Raw genomic sequence first — 17,847 nt, 5'->3', positions numbered from 1 at the left:
ACAATTTTACCGATAATTTAAATAAAAACAGGATATCAAACGCCATTTAAAGTACGCCATTATATACAATTATAAATAAAATCTTTTTTATCGTTTTTAGTACAAAATTTTACTTTTAGAAATTTATAAATGTCATTATTTTTTGATAAAAAACTTAATTTTGTTATTTAATTGTTGCAATTGCCATATATTTAAAAAATTTTTGACACTTAAAAGTTAAAAAGTCCGGCAACACTGGATATCGATTACTAATCAGGAGTAGGTAGTGAGTCAGACGTTATAATGAAATACTATGTTGCCATATTGTGCAATTTAGAATAATAAATAAAGAAAAAAAAATTAATAATCAAATAATGAATATACACTGAGAAAAATATTTATACGTAATACATAATTGAATGGAAATAGATTATCTAAACGTATGCTTTGATTTTAATTGAAAAAAAAAGTAGAATTTCATCAAATTACTCACTTTTCCACTGGTACGTCAGTTTTCACAACGTAAGTCCCTCCGTCTTCTTCTTCGTTAACTTGCCTGGTCTGCCTGTTTGTCCTGTGATCGCATTTCACGTCGATATTCAGTTCCTTGCATTCCCTGGTACCATCAACGGAAAACGAACAGAAATTCCAATCCCTATTCAAGGAATTCACCGCGTTCCGTACTTTTTGTTTCAACACCCCTTGTCCGGCTTCGTTGCACAATACCGAGCTGGGGAATAACATTTCGATGCGGAATACCCTTTGAGCGGGCTTGGCGGCTGGAAATTTTTCAAAATATATCGTTAAATTTATAATCGGACCGATTATTTTTCAATTTTATTTACCGGAACAAGCGGGATAGACGAGCGGGAGTAACGGGTCTTTGGTCGGTCTCCAGAAACCTTCCAAACCGCAGCTGTAGAATTGTGGGATTTGTTGCGAGAATCTCAAACCTGGCTGACAACCGATTTCGCACGTTTTGAATTGACCCCCGGCGCCCCAATCTTTGCACAGTTGCATACCGCCAACTGGATCCGGAAGTTCGGGACAAAAATCAGCTGAAATTGTCAAATTATCGTAAAATTCAATCAAATTAATTCACGATATTCCAATAATGTACGAAATATAGTAAATCGCGGCAACACGGGATATATTTCCAATATTTTACGTAAAATAGCGATTCTTGGCAACAACGGATAAATCTTTAAGGGAGTGTGTCGTATTTCGAAAATTTTTCAAAATCATTCACGTATAAACAATGATTATTGAATGAACTAAGCAAAAAAGTGTCGGCGAATAGATTTGGCGAAAGATTTTACTTGCAGTGTGTTTTTTTTTTTAGGTTAAGACGACTAACTGTCAAACGATCTGTCATATTGCAGTCTTTTTTTGACATTTATGAAAAAAAAAGTTGCAAAACATCCATTTTGAAACCAATTTTCCAAAAATTGTACATTTTTTTTATGGAAATATTTCTTTAGTTTACTGTCGTATTTCATATCGATGGAATCGTTTACAGCGTTGCCAAGTTTTATAAATTTTCATCAATGTCACGATTTAATAGAGACTTTTACGAATCTACGTACTTTCGGGTGAAATAATTATCAAATATTCTCAAATAAATTTTCAACTTACATAAAACCGATACTCTGAATGAACAAACGGCCGTATTTCCTGCAGCGTCTGATGCCACGTAGGCAATTTGATATACTCCCCACAAGAGAGTTTGTCCGGGTCGGTGTCCGTTATTTTCTTGGATATTCGTTACTTCTGCGTTATCTGAAAAATGGGGTTCGTCCCATACAACGATGGCCGATCCATTTTTCGTGATTATCCAAAGATCTCCAGGACAATATTCCACCTGGAAGGAAGAAAAAGGAATAAAAGAAACGAAAGAGAAACGAAAAATGAGGAACTTGGAAGATAATCAAAGAAAGAGATTACAATGAAAGGATCTAAAGGGAAAAATCAGATAAAGAATCAAAGAAAAAGGAAAAATAGGAAAACCAAAACTAAAAAAGGGGAATAGAGAGAAAGAGAAGGGTAAAAAATGATATAATCCGTCAATTGTCTGTCTGTGATGATAAGAAATCGTCATTTGACATTTGAAACGGTTTTTAAAGATACAAACTGTCAATTGTCAATAGAAACTGTCATGTACGAAAAGAATCTATCGTTAAAAACTGCCTTTGATGATTAGAAATCGTCATTTGACATTTGAAACGGTTTTTAAAAATAGAAACTGTCAATTGTCAATAGAAACTGTCATTTACGAAAAGAATCCATCGTTAAAAACTGCCTTTGATGATTAGAAATCGTCATTTGACATTTGAAACGGTTTTTAAAGATACAAACTGTCAATTGTCAATATAAACTGTCATTTACGAAAAGAATCTATCGTTAAAAACTGCCTTTGATGATTAGAAATCGTCATTTGACATTTGAAACGGTTTTTAAAAATAGAAACTGTCAATTGTCAATAGAAACTGTCATGTACGAAAAGAATCTATCGTTAAAAACTGCCTTTGATGATTAGAAATCGTCATTTGACATTTGAAACGGTTTTTAAAGATACAAACTGTCAATTGTCAATAGAAACTGTCATGTACGAAAAGAATCTATCGTTAAAAACTGCCTTTGATGATTAGAAATCGTCATTTGACATTTGAAACGGTTTTTAAAGATACAAACTGTCAATTGTCAATAGAAACTGTCATGTACGAAAAGAATCTATCGTTAAAAACTGCCTTTGATGATTAGAAATCGTCATTTGACATTTGAAACGGTTTTTAAAAATAGAAACTGTCAATTGTCAATAGAAACTGTCATTTACGAAAAGAATCCATCGTTAAAAACTGCCTTTGATGATTAGAAATCGTCATTTGACATTTGAAACGGTTTTTAAAGATACAAACTGTCAATTGTCAATATAAACTGTCATTTACGAAAAGAATCTATCGTTAAAAACTGCCTTTGATGATTAGAAATCGTCATTTGACATTTGAAACGGTTTTTAAAAATAGAAACTGTCAATTGTCAATAGAAACTGTCATGTACGAAAAGAATCTATCGTTAAAAACTGCCTTTGATGATTAGAAATCGTCATTTGACATTTGAAACGGTTTTTAAAGATACAAACTGTCAATTGTCAATAGAAACTGTCATGTACGAAAAGAATCTATCGTTAAAAACTGCCTTTGATGATTAGAAATCGTCATTTGACATTTGAAACGGTTTTTAAAAATAGAAACTGTCAATTGTCAATAGAAACTGTCATTTACGAAAAGAATCCATCGTTAAAAACTGCCTTTGATGATTAGAAATCGTCATTTGACATTTGAAACGGTTTTTAAAGATACAAACTGTCAATTGTCAATATAAACTGTCATTTACGAAAAGAATCCATCGTTAGAAACTGTCTTTAATGATTAGAAATCCTAATTTGACATTTGAAACGGTTTTTAAAAATAGAAACTGTCAATTGTCAATAGAAACTGTCATTTACGAAAAGAATCCATCGTTAAAAACTGCCTTTGATGATTAGAAATCGTCATTTGACATTTGAAACGGTTTTTAAAGATACAAACTGTCAATTGTCAATAGAAACTGTCATTTACGAAAAGAATCCATCGTTAGAAACTGTCTTTAATGATTAGAAATCCTAATTTGACATTTGAAACGGTTTTTAAAGACACAAACTGTCAATTGTCAATAGAAACTGTCATTTACGAAAAGATAAACCGTTTTGTCATTAGAAAGTGTCTGTTATGAAATGATGCAGTGAATAAAAACATCGAAATAACCAAAAAAAACTAGTACAACAGAAAATAGTAAAAGAATTTACCTTCGGTGGTATTTTATCGACTTCCAACTCCTGACATTTCGATCCCTTATATCCCGGCGGACAATTCCGTTGTCCGCAATGAGACGGTACTACCCTTTCCACTCCTCCAACCGTATCCTCGTATCCCGCCCAAGTTAGAATCAATCCTCTGTATATGACCGGTTCGGTTCTACAATCTCTCACTTGTTTTTGTACTTCGTTGGTAACATCGAGCGCCCTTCCCCATATCTGGACCTTGGTGAGGTGCCCCTGGAAACCGGATTCGGTGTAAGCCTTCGGATTCCCGGTTTGGGGTTTGCCCAAAGTAACCCAAGCACTGAAATAATTATTCGGATGGAATCGATTAAAAATTGATTTGATTTCGACTCACTGCTCGGGTAATTTCCTGCCGCTGCCGTAACCTTTAACTTTACTGGCGATCAGACCTTCGGTGATCAATTTGAGCTCGCCGCCGTTCTCGCCGTCCCATACTATCGCTATGTGATGCCATTGGGCGTCGTTGATCGTCGTGTAATCGCGATAACTCAAATAAACGTCCTGCAAATCGGGGAAAATTGATATTTGGACTCCGTTCGAATGGGCTTGGATGATCGGTCTTCTGTTTACCGCTACGTGTTTATCTCTGAAAATTACATCGATTAAATTGGAAAAAAAAGAGGTAAACGGACTTACGAAACGCTGTACAACGTGAAAAATATTCCGTTTTCATCTTTTTGGGTGAATTGGACCCACATGGCGATGGTTAGACTCGATTTAGCGCCTGTGTAGAACGGTATGATTTGGGAAGCGGAACTACGAGTGGCGTCGCTGAAGTAGAGGTCGTAATCGACTGATATTGCTGCAAAATGGTTGAACTTTATAAATTTTCTTTATGTCGAAAAGTTGTCTTGTAAATTTTTATTCAATATTCTGAATAAAAATCGACATGCCAATTGTCGTTAGAAACTGTCTTTTACGAAAACAAACCATTATTTGTCTTTTAAGACTGTCTTTAAACGTCATATGTCGTTAGAGAAACCGTCATTTGCCATTAGAAACTGTTTATTATGAGATCGAACTGTCAATTGTCATTAGAGACTGTCTATTGTGGAATCGAACTGTCAATTGTCATTAGAGACTGTCTATTGTGGAATCGAACTGTCAATTGCCATTAGGGAGTGCCTATTATGGAAATGAACTGTCATTTGTCATTAGAGACTGTTTATTAAGAGAAAAAAATTTCTTTGATGATGAGAAACCGTCAATTGTCATTAAAAGAGAAAAAACTGTCTTTGATGATGAGAAATCATCATATTTGTCTCTAGAAACTGTCTTTTACAAAAAACTAATGTCATTTGTCATTAGAAACAGTTTTTAATGATCAGAAACCGTCAATTGTCATTAAAGACTGTTTATTATGAAGTCTAACAGTCAATTGTCATTAGAGACTGTTTATTATGGAATCGAACTGTCAATGGTCATTAGAGAGTGTCTATTATGGAAACGAACTGTCAATTGTCATTAGAGACTGTTTATTAAGAGAAAAAACTGTCTTTGATGATGAGAAACCGTCAATTATCATTAAAAAATGTCTATTAAGAGAAAAAACTGTCTTTGATGATGAGAAATCATCATATTTGTCTCTAGAAACTGTCTTTTACAAAAAACTAATGTCATTTGTCATTAGAAACAGTTTTTAATGATCACAAACCGTCAATTGTCATTAAAGACTGTTTATTATGAAGTGGAACAGTCAATGGTCATTAGAGACTGTTTATTATGGAATCGAACTGTCAATGATCATTAGAGAGTGTCTATTATGGAAACGAACTGTCAATTGTCATTAGAGACTGTTTATTAAGAGAAAAAACTGTCTTTGATGATGAGAAACCGTCAATTATCATTAAAAAATGTCTATTAAGAGAAAAAACTGTCTTTGATGATGAGAAATCATCATATTTGTCTCTAGAAACTGTCTTTTACAAAAAACTAATGTCATTTGTCATTAGAAACAGTTTTTAATGATCAGAAACTGTCAATTGTCAATAAAGACTGTTTATTATGAAGTCGAACAGTCAATGGTCATTAGAGACTGTTTATTATGGAATCGAACTGTCAATGATCATTAGAGAGTGTCTATTATGGAAACGAACTGTCAATTGTCATTAGAGACTGTTTATTAAGAGAAAAAACTGTCTTTGATGATGAGAAACCGTCAATTATCATTAAAAAATGTCTATTAAGAGAAAAAACTGTCTTTGATGATGAGAAATCATCATATTTGTCTCTAGAAACTGTCTTTTACAAAAAACTAATGTCATTTGTCATTAGAAACAGTTTTTAATGATCACAAACCGTCAATTGTCATTAAAGACTGTTTATTATGAAGTGGAACAGTCAATGGTCATTAGAGACTGTTTATTATGGAATCGAACTGTCAATGATCATTAGAGAGTGTCTATTATGGAAACGAACTGTCAATTGTCATTAGAGACTGTTTATTAAGAGAAAAAACTGTCTTTGATGATGAGAAACCGTCAATTATCATTAAAAAATGTCTATTAAGAGAAAAAACTGTCTTTGATGATGAGAAATCATCATATTTGTCTCTAGAAACTGTCTTTTACAAAAAACTAATGTCATTTGTCATTAGAAACAGTTTTTAATGATCAGAAACTGTCAATTGTCAATAAAGACTGTTTATTATGAAGTCGAACAGTCAATGGTCATTAGAGACTGTTTATTATGGAATCGAACTGTCAATGATCATTAGAGAGTGTCTATTATGGAAACGAACTGTCAATTGTCATTAGAGACTGTTTATTAAGAGAAAAAACTGTCTTTGATGATGAGAAACCGTCAATTATCATTAAAAAATGTCTATTAAGAGAAAAAACTGTCTTTGATGATGAGAAATCATCATATTTGTCTCTAGAAACTGTCTTTCACAAAAAACTAATGTCATTTGTCATTAGAAACAGTTTTTAATGATCAGAAACTGTCAATTGTCATTAGAGACTGTTTATTATGGAATCGAACTGTCAATGATCATTAGAGAGTGTCTATTATGGAAACGAACTGTCAATTGTCATTAGAGACTGTTTATTAAGAGAAAAAACTGTCTTTGATGATGAGAAATCATCATATTTGTCTCTAGAAACTGTCTTTTACAAAAAACTAATGTCATTTGTCATTAGAAACAGTTTTTAATGATCACAAACCGTCAATTGTCATTAAAGACTGTTTATTATGGAATCGAACTGTCAATGATCATTAGAGAGTGTCTATTATGGAAACGAACTGACAATTGTCATTAGAGACTGTTTATTAAGAGAAAAAACTGTCTTTGATGATGAGAAACCGTCAATTATCATTAAAAAATGTCTATTAAGAGAAAAAACTGTCTTTGATGATGAGAAATCATCATATTTGTCTCTAGAAACTGTCTTTTACAAAAAACTAATGTCATTTGTCATTAGAAACAGTTTTTAATGATCAGAAACTGTCAATTGTCAATAAAGACTGTTTATTATGAAGTCGAACAGTCAATGGTCATTAGAGACTGTTTATTATGGAATCGAACTGTCAATGATCATTAGAGAGTGTCTATTATGGAAACGAACTGTCAATTGTCATTAGAGACTGTTTATTAAGAGAAAAAACTGTCTTTGATGATGAGAAACCGTCAATTATCATTAAAAAATGTCTATTAAGAGAAAAAACTGTCTTTGATGATGAGAAATCATCATATTTGTCTCTAGAAACTGTCTTTCACAAAAAACTAATGTCATTTGTCATTAGAAACAGTTTTTAATGATCAGAAACTGTCAATTGTCATTAGAGACTGTTTATTATGGAATCGAACTGTCAATGATCATTAGAGAGTGTCTATTATGGAAACGAACTGTCAATTGTCATTAGAGACTGTTTATTAAGAGAAAAAACTGTCTTTGATGATGAGAAATCATCATATTTGTCTCTAGAAACTGTCTTTCACAAAAAACTAATGTCATTTGTCATTAGAAACAGTTTTTAATGATCAGAAACTGTCAATTGTCATTAGAGACTGTTTATTATGGAATCGAACTGTCAATGATCATTAGAGAGTGTCTATTATGGAAACGAACTGTCAATTGTCATTAGAGACTGTTTATTAAGAGAAAAAACTGTCTTTGATGATGAGAAACCGTCAATTATCATTAAAAAATGTCTATTAAGAGAAAAAACTGTCTTTGATGATGAGAAATCATCATATTTGTCTCTAGAAACTGTCTTTTACAAAAAACTAATGTCATTTGTCATTAGAAACAGTTTTTAATGATCAGAAACTGTCAATTGTCATTAAAGACTGTTTATTATGAAGTGGAACAGTCAATGGTCATTAGAGACTGTTTATTATGGAATCGAACTGTCAATGGTCATTAGAGAGTGTCTATTATGGAAACGAACTGTCAATTGTCATTAGAGACTGTTTATTAAGAGAAAAAACTGTCTTTGATGATGAGAAACCGTCAATTATCATTAAAAAATGTCTATTAAGAGAAAAAACTGTCTTTGATGATGAGAAATCATCATATTTGTCTCTTGAAACTGTCTTTTACAAAAAACTAATGTCATTTGTCATTAGAAACAGTTTTTAATGATCACAAACCGTCAATTGTCATTAAAGACTGTTTATTATGAAGTCTAACAGTCAATGGTCATTAGAGACTGTTTATTGTGGAATCGAACTGTCAATTGCCATTAGAGAGTGCCTATTATGGAAATGAACTGTCATTTGTCATTAGAGACTGTTTATTAAGAGAAAAAAATTTCTTTGATGATGAGAAACCGTCAATTATCATTAAAAAATGTCTATTAAGAGAAAAAACTGTCTTTGATGATGAGAAATCATCATATTTGTCTCTAGAAACTGTCTTTTACAAAAAACTAATGTCATTTGTCATTAGAAACAGTTTTTAATGATCAGAAACTGTCAATTGTCATTAAAGACTGTTTATTATGAAGTGGAACAGTCAATGGTCATTAGAGACTGTTTATTATGGAATCGAACTGTCAATGGTCATTAGAGAGTGTCTATTATGGAAACGAACTGTCAATTGTCATTAGAGACTGTTTATTAAGAGAAAAAACTGTCTTTGATGATGAGAAACCGTCAATTATCATTAAAAAATGTCTATTAAGAGAAAAAACTGTCTTTGATGATGAGAAATCATCATATTTGTCTCTTGAAACTGTCTTTTACAAAAAACTAATGTCATTTGTCATTAGAAACAGTTTTTAATGATCACAAACCGTCAATTGTCATTAAAGACTGTTTATTATGAAGTCTAACAGTCAATGGTCATTAGAGACTGTTTATTATGGAATCGAACTGTCAATGGTCATTAGAGACAGATAACTATCTAGAAGTAGGGTAAAATGTAATCCAGTGATATGGTTTGATAATAAAACTTGTAAAATCTTCCGCTTTTATCATATTTTTCTTAGAAAATATTAAAAAGAACTCGATTTAGTGTCACGTCCCCGATTTACGTAGACAAGAAACCCAAAAAAAAATAATGAACTGACTAGAATATTGTACTAATCCTATTGACAACAGTGACTGCATTATACGTCAAGTGCCACGCATGCGTCAAACAAAAATAAAGAAGAAATTTTATAAATATCAAGTAGCATGTGGTATTTTCGATAAAAAAGAAGAAGCAAACAAATATAAATGTTACGAAGCTGAAATAGTTAGGTTATGTTTCAATAGGAATATTCTATACATACTTTTTCTACAGTCCTCTCCCGTAAGATTAAACGGACATTGGCAGTAAAATTTTCCGGTGAGATCTATACAAGTGGCGCTCGGAGGACATGAATTTTCCTTGCAATCGACGATATCTTCTTCGCAAAATTTCCCGGTGTATCCCGGTGGACAGATACATCTGAAACCGGGAAATTCGTTGGTGCAGGTCGCTCCGTTTTTACAAGCTTTCGCTTGACAGGCGTCGTATTCGTATTGACAGCCGATGCCGCTGAAATTGTCGCTGCAAGAGCAATTCAAACCGGAACCGAAATCTTGACATTTACCGCCGTGCATACAAGGGTTGCCAATGCATCTTTCCGGCGCAGTTTCGCATTGTTTACCGTCGGTACCGGAAGGACAACTGAAAGTATAATATCATACAGATTAATATTAGTTGCCTTATTGTATTAAATCACTAATTAACAAAAATAAAGTTCAATAAATTGACGAATTTAACTGTACTATAAATTGAAATCGTCTAGACGTTCGCTAAGTTGACCCTGACCATACTCTCCAACAAGTCAGTGTTGCCAAATTTTTTTGACGAATTCCTTTAAACTGAGTGACGAAAATCTAGTTCGAAACAATAAGAAACCGCAAAACAAAATATTTTTTAAAGAACAAAATATGAAACGTCATTTGTCGTTCGTCAAAATATTTGTTTCAAATTTAATTTCATTCACAGTAGATAGGTGATCTTCACAAAAATCTGGCAACACTGATTTGTAGGAATGTCGAATTGGAAACGAATTGCGCGCGTCTATACGATTCAAGTTATAGTACAGTTAAATTGTGGTTAATTTTTGAATTTAGACTTTTTAAAATTTTTTATTTAATAGTGATGTGGAATTCATTATTTGATATATATTACGATTTATTAATGAAATTTTTATTACAAACCGATTGATTCTGTTGAATAATAAACTGGTTTACAGATTTTAACTAGAAAAAAGTATTATTCAAGAAGTGCAGTTATTATTTTTTTTATTTATAATAATTATTAAAATCAGATTCCAAGTAGATAAAATTGAGGAAACATATACTGAAAGTAAGCAGTTTATAGGAAAAAATACGATAATTTAGGTTCCCAAACAAAATTTATTCGATAATTATGGATATTAAATAAATTTTTAATCCCAACTTTGACTTCACTGTTGCGGTTCCACTAGACCATTCTTTAAATCGATGTTTTCTAGTTTCACCAATTTAGATTTTCTAACATTATTTTCAACCCAAAAAGTGTCTACTTTGACTGGACTATTACAGAAAATTCCTTAAATCTATTTAATAATTTCAGGCGTTGTTGCCAGTAATAAACACATAGTTGCCAGACTTAGTGGAATAGTAACAAATATTATTGATATAAGAAATTCTCCTGAATTTTTTTTAGTTTTTTCATAAAAAACCCAAATTTTGTTACACTGGGGGTATACAAAAAGTTCTTTCGGTTTTTTTTAATATTTCGATTATAAAACGTACAATTTGTAGTATTACGGGGGTACTTGAAGAGTTCTTTTTTAGTTTTCCGTTATTTTTTCTAATTTTTCGTATAAAAAGCATTTATTCTTTATTACAGGGCTGAGTAAAAAGTTGTATCTTGTTATTTCGTAGTTTTTTCACTCGTTTCATGGAAAAACTTTTGTAATACGGGGGTAATCAAAGAAATCGCGTAAAAAGTGCCTTCATAGATAAAATATATTCAATAGAGAGGTACTTACACGCAGAAATAATCTTGAAACAGATCGATGCAGTTGGCATCGTTTTGACAAGGTTTAGTTTGACAGCTGCCGATGTCCGTTTCGCAATTGGTACCAGTCCATCCGGGCTTACAAACGCATTTATAAGAACCGACGTCGTCTCTGCATGAACCTCCGTTAAGACACGGATCCGATTGACAGTCGTCCATGTTGATTTCACAAAAAGTACCTGTCAAGATATAAATTTATTGCAAATTGTCAATTTCTTTTTTTTTAATAATTTTCAATTACCAGAGAATCCTTCACGGCACATGCACACAAATTTATTATCCAAATCGACGCATCTTTCAGTTCCGACGGAATTACAAGGATCGCTTAGACATTCGTCGATTTCGGCTTCGCACTGTAGTCCTACGAATCCTGGACGACATTTACAAGAGAAACCGTCTACTAAATCGGTGCAAGTGGCTCCGTTTTGACAAGGCTTGGATGAACAAAAATCTATAAAATCAAATAAATATTGTTTCCGAAATTAAATTCAACATGACAACGTCGCATGGTAGTATAACTTCCGGTTTATCGTGATACCAAAGAAATAAAAGTTGTGACGGAAACAGAATTACAACGTTGCCAGTAGTTTCGATATAATTAAACGATTTCTATTTGTACAATTTAATGGTATAGATGTTATGAAACACCCTGTATTGAACTATCAAATTTCGTTAGTACACAGTAAAGTGTTTAGTATTAGCTTTTATAATTGTTACCTGCCAACAAAAATTACAACGTGGCCAAGTCTGAATTCAAATCATTCCACATTTGAAAAAAATCTTTCACTTTCATAAAATTTTTCAATTCTGGCAACAATGTAATGAAATAAACTTTGGCACTCAAGCCGATCAGCTGTTATGAAAAATGGCCTCATCATCAGTATCACGTGATTAAATTCGCGGTGAAGTTAGATAATGGAAATAAATATTGATAATATGATACCAGATCAAATGATGACTGAGATTTTTGGATAAATATTGAAAATTTTTTTATTTTTGAAACAAATATGTATAAAATAATAAAATTAGATGAAAATTTAATCGAAACACGTAAAAATATGTAAAATAGAACCAAAAAAAAAAATAATTAAACTGTACGATGAATAAATAGAAACGAGGCGAAACAATAATTTGTGATAATCAATAATTTTCACTGTCTATTGAAGAAAATTGAAAAAATATGTCTATGAGCCAATTATGAGTTAGTTAATTTGAAATAAATGGCGGAAAATCTAATCTATAAGGGCGAAAAAAGAAAGATATCAAAGATATAGATTCAAAATGTAGAAATGTAGAGAATTTTAATTCATATCTTGCTAACAAACACACAAATATATTTTAAAATGAGGGATATTCTTAAATACTGGCAACAATGGCCTCGTCATCAGTGTCACGTGATTAAATACGCGGTGAAGTTAGATAATGGAAATAAATATTGATAATATGATACCAGATCAAATGATGACTGAGATTTTTGGATAAATATTCAAAATTTTTTGATTTTTGAAATAAATAGGTATAAAATAATAAAATTAGATGAAAATTTAATTGAAACACGTAAAAATATGTAAAATAGAACCAAAAAAAAAAAATAATTAAACTGTACGATGAATAAATAGAAACGAGGCGAAACAATAATTTGTGATAATCAATAATTTTCACTGTCTATAGAAGAAAATTGAAAAAATATGTCTATGAGCCAATTATGAGTTAGTTAATTTGAAATAAATGGCGGAAAATCTAATCTATAAGGGCGAAAAAAGAAAGATATCAAAGATATAGATTCAAAATGTAGAAATTTAGAGAATTTTAATTCATATCTTGCTAACAAACACACAAATATATTTTAAAATGAAGGATATTCTTAAATGCTGGCAACAATGGCCTCGTCATCAGTGTCACGTGATTAAATACGCCGTAAAGTTAGATAATGGAAATAAATATTGATAATATGATACCAGATCAAATGATGATTGAGATTTTTGGAAAAATATTGAAAATTTTTTGATTTTTGAACAAAATTAGATGAAAATTTAATTCAAGCACGTAAAAATATGTAAAATAGAACAAAAAAAAAAACAATTATATTGTATGTTGAATTGATACAAACGAGGCGAAACAAAAACAAAAAAAACTTCCATGAAATGGCGTAAGATATTGAAAATAACGATTTAAAAGGTGGGAATCTAGAATTTTAATTCATATCTTGCTTTTAAACACTTAATGAAAATCTCAAATTTTTCATAACCTTTAATTCCAAAAATTTTTTAAAATGAGGGATATTCTTGAATTCTGGCAACACTGCGATGAAATGAGCTTACGCGCCCCAACCGATCAGCTGTTGGTAAAAATGACCTCGTCGAAGTGTCACGTGACTCATAAGTACGTTAGACAATGGAAAAAAGTATTGATAATATAATACCAGTTCGAATAATGATGAAATGATTTAGATTTTTATAATAATTATTATTCGAAACATGATTTCGAACAAAATTTGTGTAAAATAGTAAAATCTGTTGAAAATATAATAAAAATACGTGTGAATATCAGCGAGATGCCAAAAAAATTATAGAACATGAATAAAAAATATTTATTTATAGAAACTTTTATAGGTGGTGAGAAATCGATATAAATTTTGATTCGATGATACTACGAGGGCAAAACAAAAAGTATCAAAACGTGAATGATAAATTAAATAATTAATTTATATCTTACCTAAGGTATGTTGACATTTTTTACCGGTAAAGCCGGGTTCACACGTACATTTGAAATCGTCTATTCCATCGATACAATGTCCCCCGTTTTCGCAAGGATTCGGCTGACAATCGTTGATATTCGAATCGCACAGATCTCCCGTCCATCCAGGATTACAAATACACTCGTAATCGAATAATCTATCGACGCAAACGCCGTTTTTACAAGGATTACGACCGCACATATTTATTTTCTCTTGACATCTCTTTCCCGTAAAACCGGCCGGGCACGTGCAACTGAAATCGTTCACCAAATCGGTACAATTCGATCCTAGCAGACAAGGTTTTTCGGCGCAATCGTCGATGTTTATTTCGCACAATTGCCCTTCCCAGCCGGGCAGACATCCGCACATGAATCTACCTTGTTGTAGGGCCAAACACGTGGCTCCGTTGTTGCAAGGGTTTCCGTTCGCCGTACAAGGATCGATCTGAAATCGAAAAAAATTTATGTATCCAATGAAATTTTTTTTTTCCAACACTTGGTCAACACACCGTGACATCGCAGTCGATTCCCGTGTAACCGGATCGACAAAGACACGTGTAGTTCTTGTAACCAGGTTCGTCTTTGCACATGGCTCTAGCCGGACAGGTATCGTTGGAACAATCCGATCTTTCTTCTTGGCAATTGATACCGGAATATCCGGGAGGGCATTGGCATTTATAACCTTGAGGTAAGTCGATGCAGGAACCTCCGTTGTAGCACGGCTGAGATGTACATTCGTCGATGTCGATTTCGCATCGTCTTCCGGTGAAACCGGCCGGACAGAAACAGTGCACATTGTGTCCCATCGGGATACAAAGTCCGCCGTGTTGACAGGCGTTTTCTTTACATTGGACAGGACGGCATTCGTCTCGACCCGTTGCGCCGGGACCTTCGGTTTTCATGTTACTGGGACATTCACTACATATCGTCTGTCCTGCAACTATATCGAAAATGTATTATAAACACGTTTGTTTAGCGTTTTCGAGATCATACAATCCATTTATCGACCTCCTATAAGTCATAATTTATATTAGGGAAATACTAAGTTTTGTCTGCATTGGAGACAGTTCGGCAACGTTGTCATCATAATACGAAGAAATTATGACCGTTGCTATTTAAATTCATGTTACTGACGTATCGAACAGGGCTGCCAAACATATAAACTAAAAAATGAATATGTCTCAATAAAAATCTAAAAAAATTATTTTTTCATTTCACTTATTTTTCTTACTCTGGTTAATTTTTTTTTTGATTTTAGGTCAAAATATTTTGATAAAATCCGAAATAGGTCGAATCGTCAATTTTTTATCTGTTTTTGAAACTAATTTTCTATCACAATTAAGACGATTTATCAAGTGAAATTTTATTTTTTTCCCTCGTAACATATGAATTTTATAACGCTAAACGAAAAATTTATGTTTTTAAAAACAGTCTTAAAAACACGGAGATTGCCGTGTTATTGGCAACACTGTATTCGCAGTTGAAGCATCATGTTTTGGAAGATAAAACTCGTTGACAAGTTGTATTATCACGTGACTCTAGTACGCGCCATAAATTTAATGCTAGAGAATGGAAAGTAGTTTTGATAACATGATTTCTTGATAAGAATAATAAAGTTTTGTTTTAGATAAATTAGCATCATTTGTGTATTAATATATGAAAAATATAATTTCTTCATCTATTGGAGCCAATTTGGATACAAAGTCATCATAATACGTTATCGAAGAAATTATGACCGTAGTGCTTCAATTTATGTTACTTACGCATCGAACAGTGTTGCCAATCATATAAACTAAAAAAATGAAAATTGGTCATATGACTCAATAAAAATAAAAAAAAACATATTTATATTTAATTTTTTTACTTCTTAGACCTTTTTATATGTTTTTCTGGATACATTTTTTTGATTTTAGGTCAAAATATTTTGAAATAGGGCAATTTTTCACCAGTGTTTTAAACTAATCTTCTATCAAAAAGGTCCCAAAATCAAGACAATTTATCAAGTGAAATTTTATATCCCTCGTATTTTGTAAGAAAAATAATTTAACCTAGGAATTTTATATTGTCGAATGAAAAATGTATATTCTTAAAAGCAGTTCAAAAAGTCTTAAAAACACCGCGACAACCGTGTTATTGGCAACACTGTAATTACTCTTGAAGCCATTAGATTGTTTTAGGAGATAAAACTATGTAATAGACAGTCACGTGACTCGAGTATACTGCAATTTTGTTGCTAGAGAATGGAAACTACAATTGATAATTTTATTAAAGATCGAAATAGGTCGAAACGTTAATGTTTTACATGTTTTTTGAAACTTATTTTTTATCAAGTGAAAATTCATTTATTCCCTCGTTTTTTTTTAAAAAATGGTAACATACGAATTTTATATTGTCAAACGAAATATTTATGGTGATTGCCGCGTTATTGGCAACACTGTATTCGAACTAAAAAGTGCTAGATGTTTACAAGAAATAAAACTCGTAGACAGTGTTGTCTCGTTTCAGAAATAATTAAATAAATATCGAAATAGGTCTCAAGTGAAATTTCAATTATTCCCTGGTATTTTGTTAAAAATTTTATATTATCAAAATAAAGAATTTATGTCTTTAAAAACAATTAAAAAAGTGTTAAAATCACCGCGATTACCGTGTTATTGGCAACACCGTTATCACGCAAGAAGCCATAAAATGCGCGGCATTGTTGATGCTAGAGAATGGAAAGTAGTTTTGATAATATGATATCTATTCCAATAATGACTAAATTTAAATAATTACTAGGTTAGGTTAGGTTTTTTATAGTACTTACCGGCTTGATAGAAATTCTTTGGACACATCGTACAAGGAGCGAGTCCCGTGGGCGAATAAAACCCGGGACTACATTTCGGTCGACATTTTTCTTTCCCAGTGGCAGCCGGTTGATAAGTAAAAGTATTCGCCGGACAAGCTTGACAATCTTTGAAACCGCCCGTTGGTGGTTCGCTGGTAAAACTATTCCTTGGACATTCCAGACACGGTACCAAACCCGTAGGCGAGTAAGTACCGTAACCACAAACCGGTATACAATCGCGAACGCTTTTGGAACCTTCTTCGCGCGTGTAAGTACCTTGAGGACACCTACTACACGCACCTTGCCTATCTCGATTTTGATAGTACCCTTTGGGACAATTGGTACATTCTTTTTGTCTTTCTCCGGCGAAAGTACCGGCGGGGCAATGAACTGGAACACAACGGAAATTATTATTCGATTATAGGTTTTGGGGAGGGGGAGAAAATAAACTTACGACATCTCGGTACGTCATTGGTGTCCATATTTAGTACTTCTCCAACGTTGCAAGTGAAACCTCTTTCGTTGGTGGATTTTAGTGCTTTCAAAGGGGGGCATTGATTTCCTATTGCTGCAACGTTTAGTAGCGGTTCCACAACGGCGTTAGCGTAAGGTACCGATAAATCGAACATCAGATTTAAAGTACTACCGCATAGATCGTAAATTTGCGGTTGTTTATACAACGGAATTATATCTAAGATATAATCGATTTTAACTAGATTTTCTTCTATTAAAATAGCTTTAGCTTTAATGAAAGTTACGTTCATTTTCACGTTTACCGCCGAACATTTTTCCGATAAAATCGCGTTTAGATTTTTATAATATTGCGAAACGAGATCAGTGTATTGATTCAAACAAGACGTGGCAACAGCGCCGTTAGCTCTGTAGTTCAGTGACGCCGTGAAATGATAATCTGCTTGTTGCGTATCTAAAAGTTTTTTTTT

At 32.5% G+C, this 17,847-nt stretch overlaps 1 protein-coding gene across 2 annotated transcripts in view; it reads right to left on the bottom strand.

The window, feature by feature from the left end:
• The window catches only part of LOC130448789 (sushi, von Willebrand factor type A, EGF and pentraxin domain-containing protein 1), a 61,714-nt gene that overhangs the window by 12,306 nt on the left and 31,561 nt on the right, over window positions 1–17,847 (bottom strand). For both annotated transcript variants that reach the window (XM_056786299.1, XM_056786300.1), the window contains exons 16-28: window positions 17,361–17,831; window positions 16,886–17,296; window positions 14,589–15,019; window positions 14,059–14,524; window positions 11,585–11,794; window positions 11,315–11,522; window positions 9,578–9,957; window positions 4,496–4,661; window positions 4,194–4,445; window positions 3,824–4,139; window positions 1,615–1,840; window positions 825–1,037; window positions 473–758 (exon numbers count right to left, since the gene is read on the bottom strand). In XM_056786299.1, the coding sequence (XP_056642277.1) occupies window positions 473–758; window positions 825–1,037; window positions 1,615–1,840; window positions 3,824–4,139; window positions 4,194–4,445; window positions 4,496–4,661; window positions 9,578–9,957; window positions 11,315–11,522; window positions 11,585–11,794; window positions 14,059–14,524; window positions 14,589–15,019; window positions 16,886–17,296; window positions 17,361–17,831 (4,036 nt within the window). The remainder of the gene's footprint in view (window positions 1–472; window positions 759–824; window positions 1,038–1,614; window positions 1,841–3,823; window positions 4,140–4,193; window positions 4,446–4,495; window positions 4,662–9,577; window positions 9,958–11,314; window positions 11,523–11,584; window positions 11,795–14,058; window positions 14,525–14,588; window positions 15,020–16,885; window positions 17,297–17,360; window positions 17,832–17,847) is intronic.

The sequence above is a fragment of the Diorhabda sublineata genome, chromosome 9, assembly GCF_026230105.1.
Source record: "Diorhabda sublineata isolate icDioSubl1.1 chromosome 9, icDioSubl1.1, whole genome shotgun sequence".
Lineage (NCBI taxonomy): Eukaryota > Metazoa > Arthropoda > Insecta > Coleoptera > Chrysomelidae > Diorhabda > Diorhabda sublineata.
Note: the sequence above shows the minus strand (reverse complement) of the source record. Positions and strands in the feature narration are given on the sequence as shown.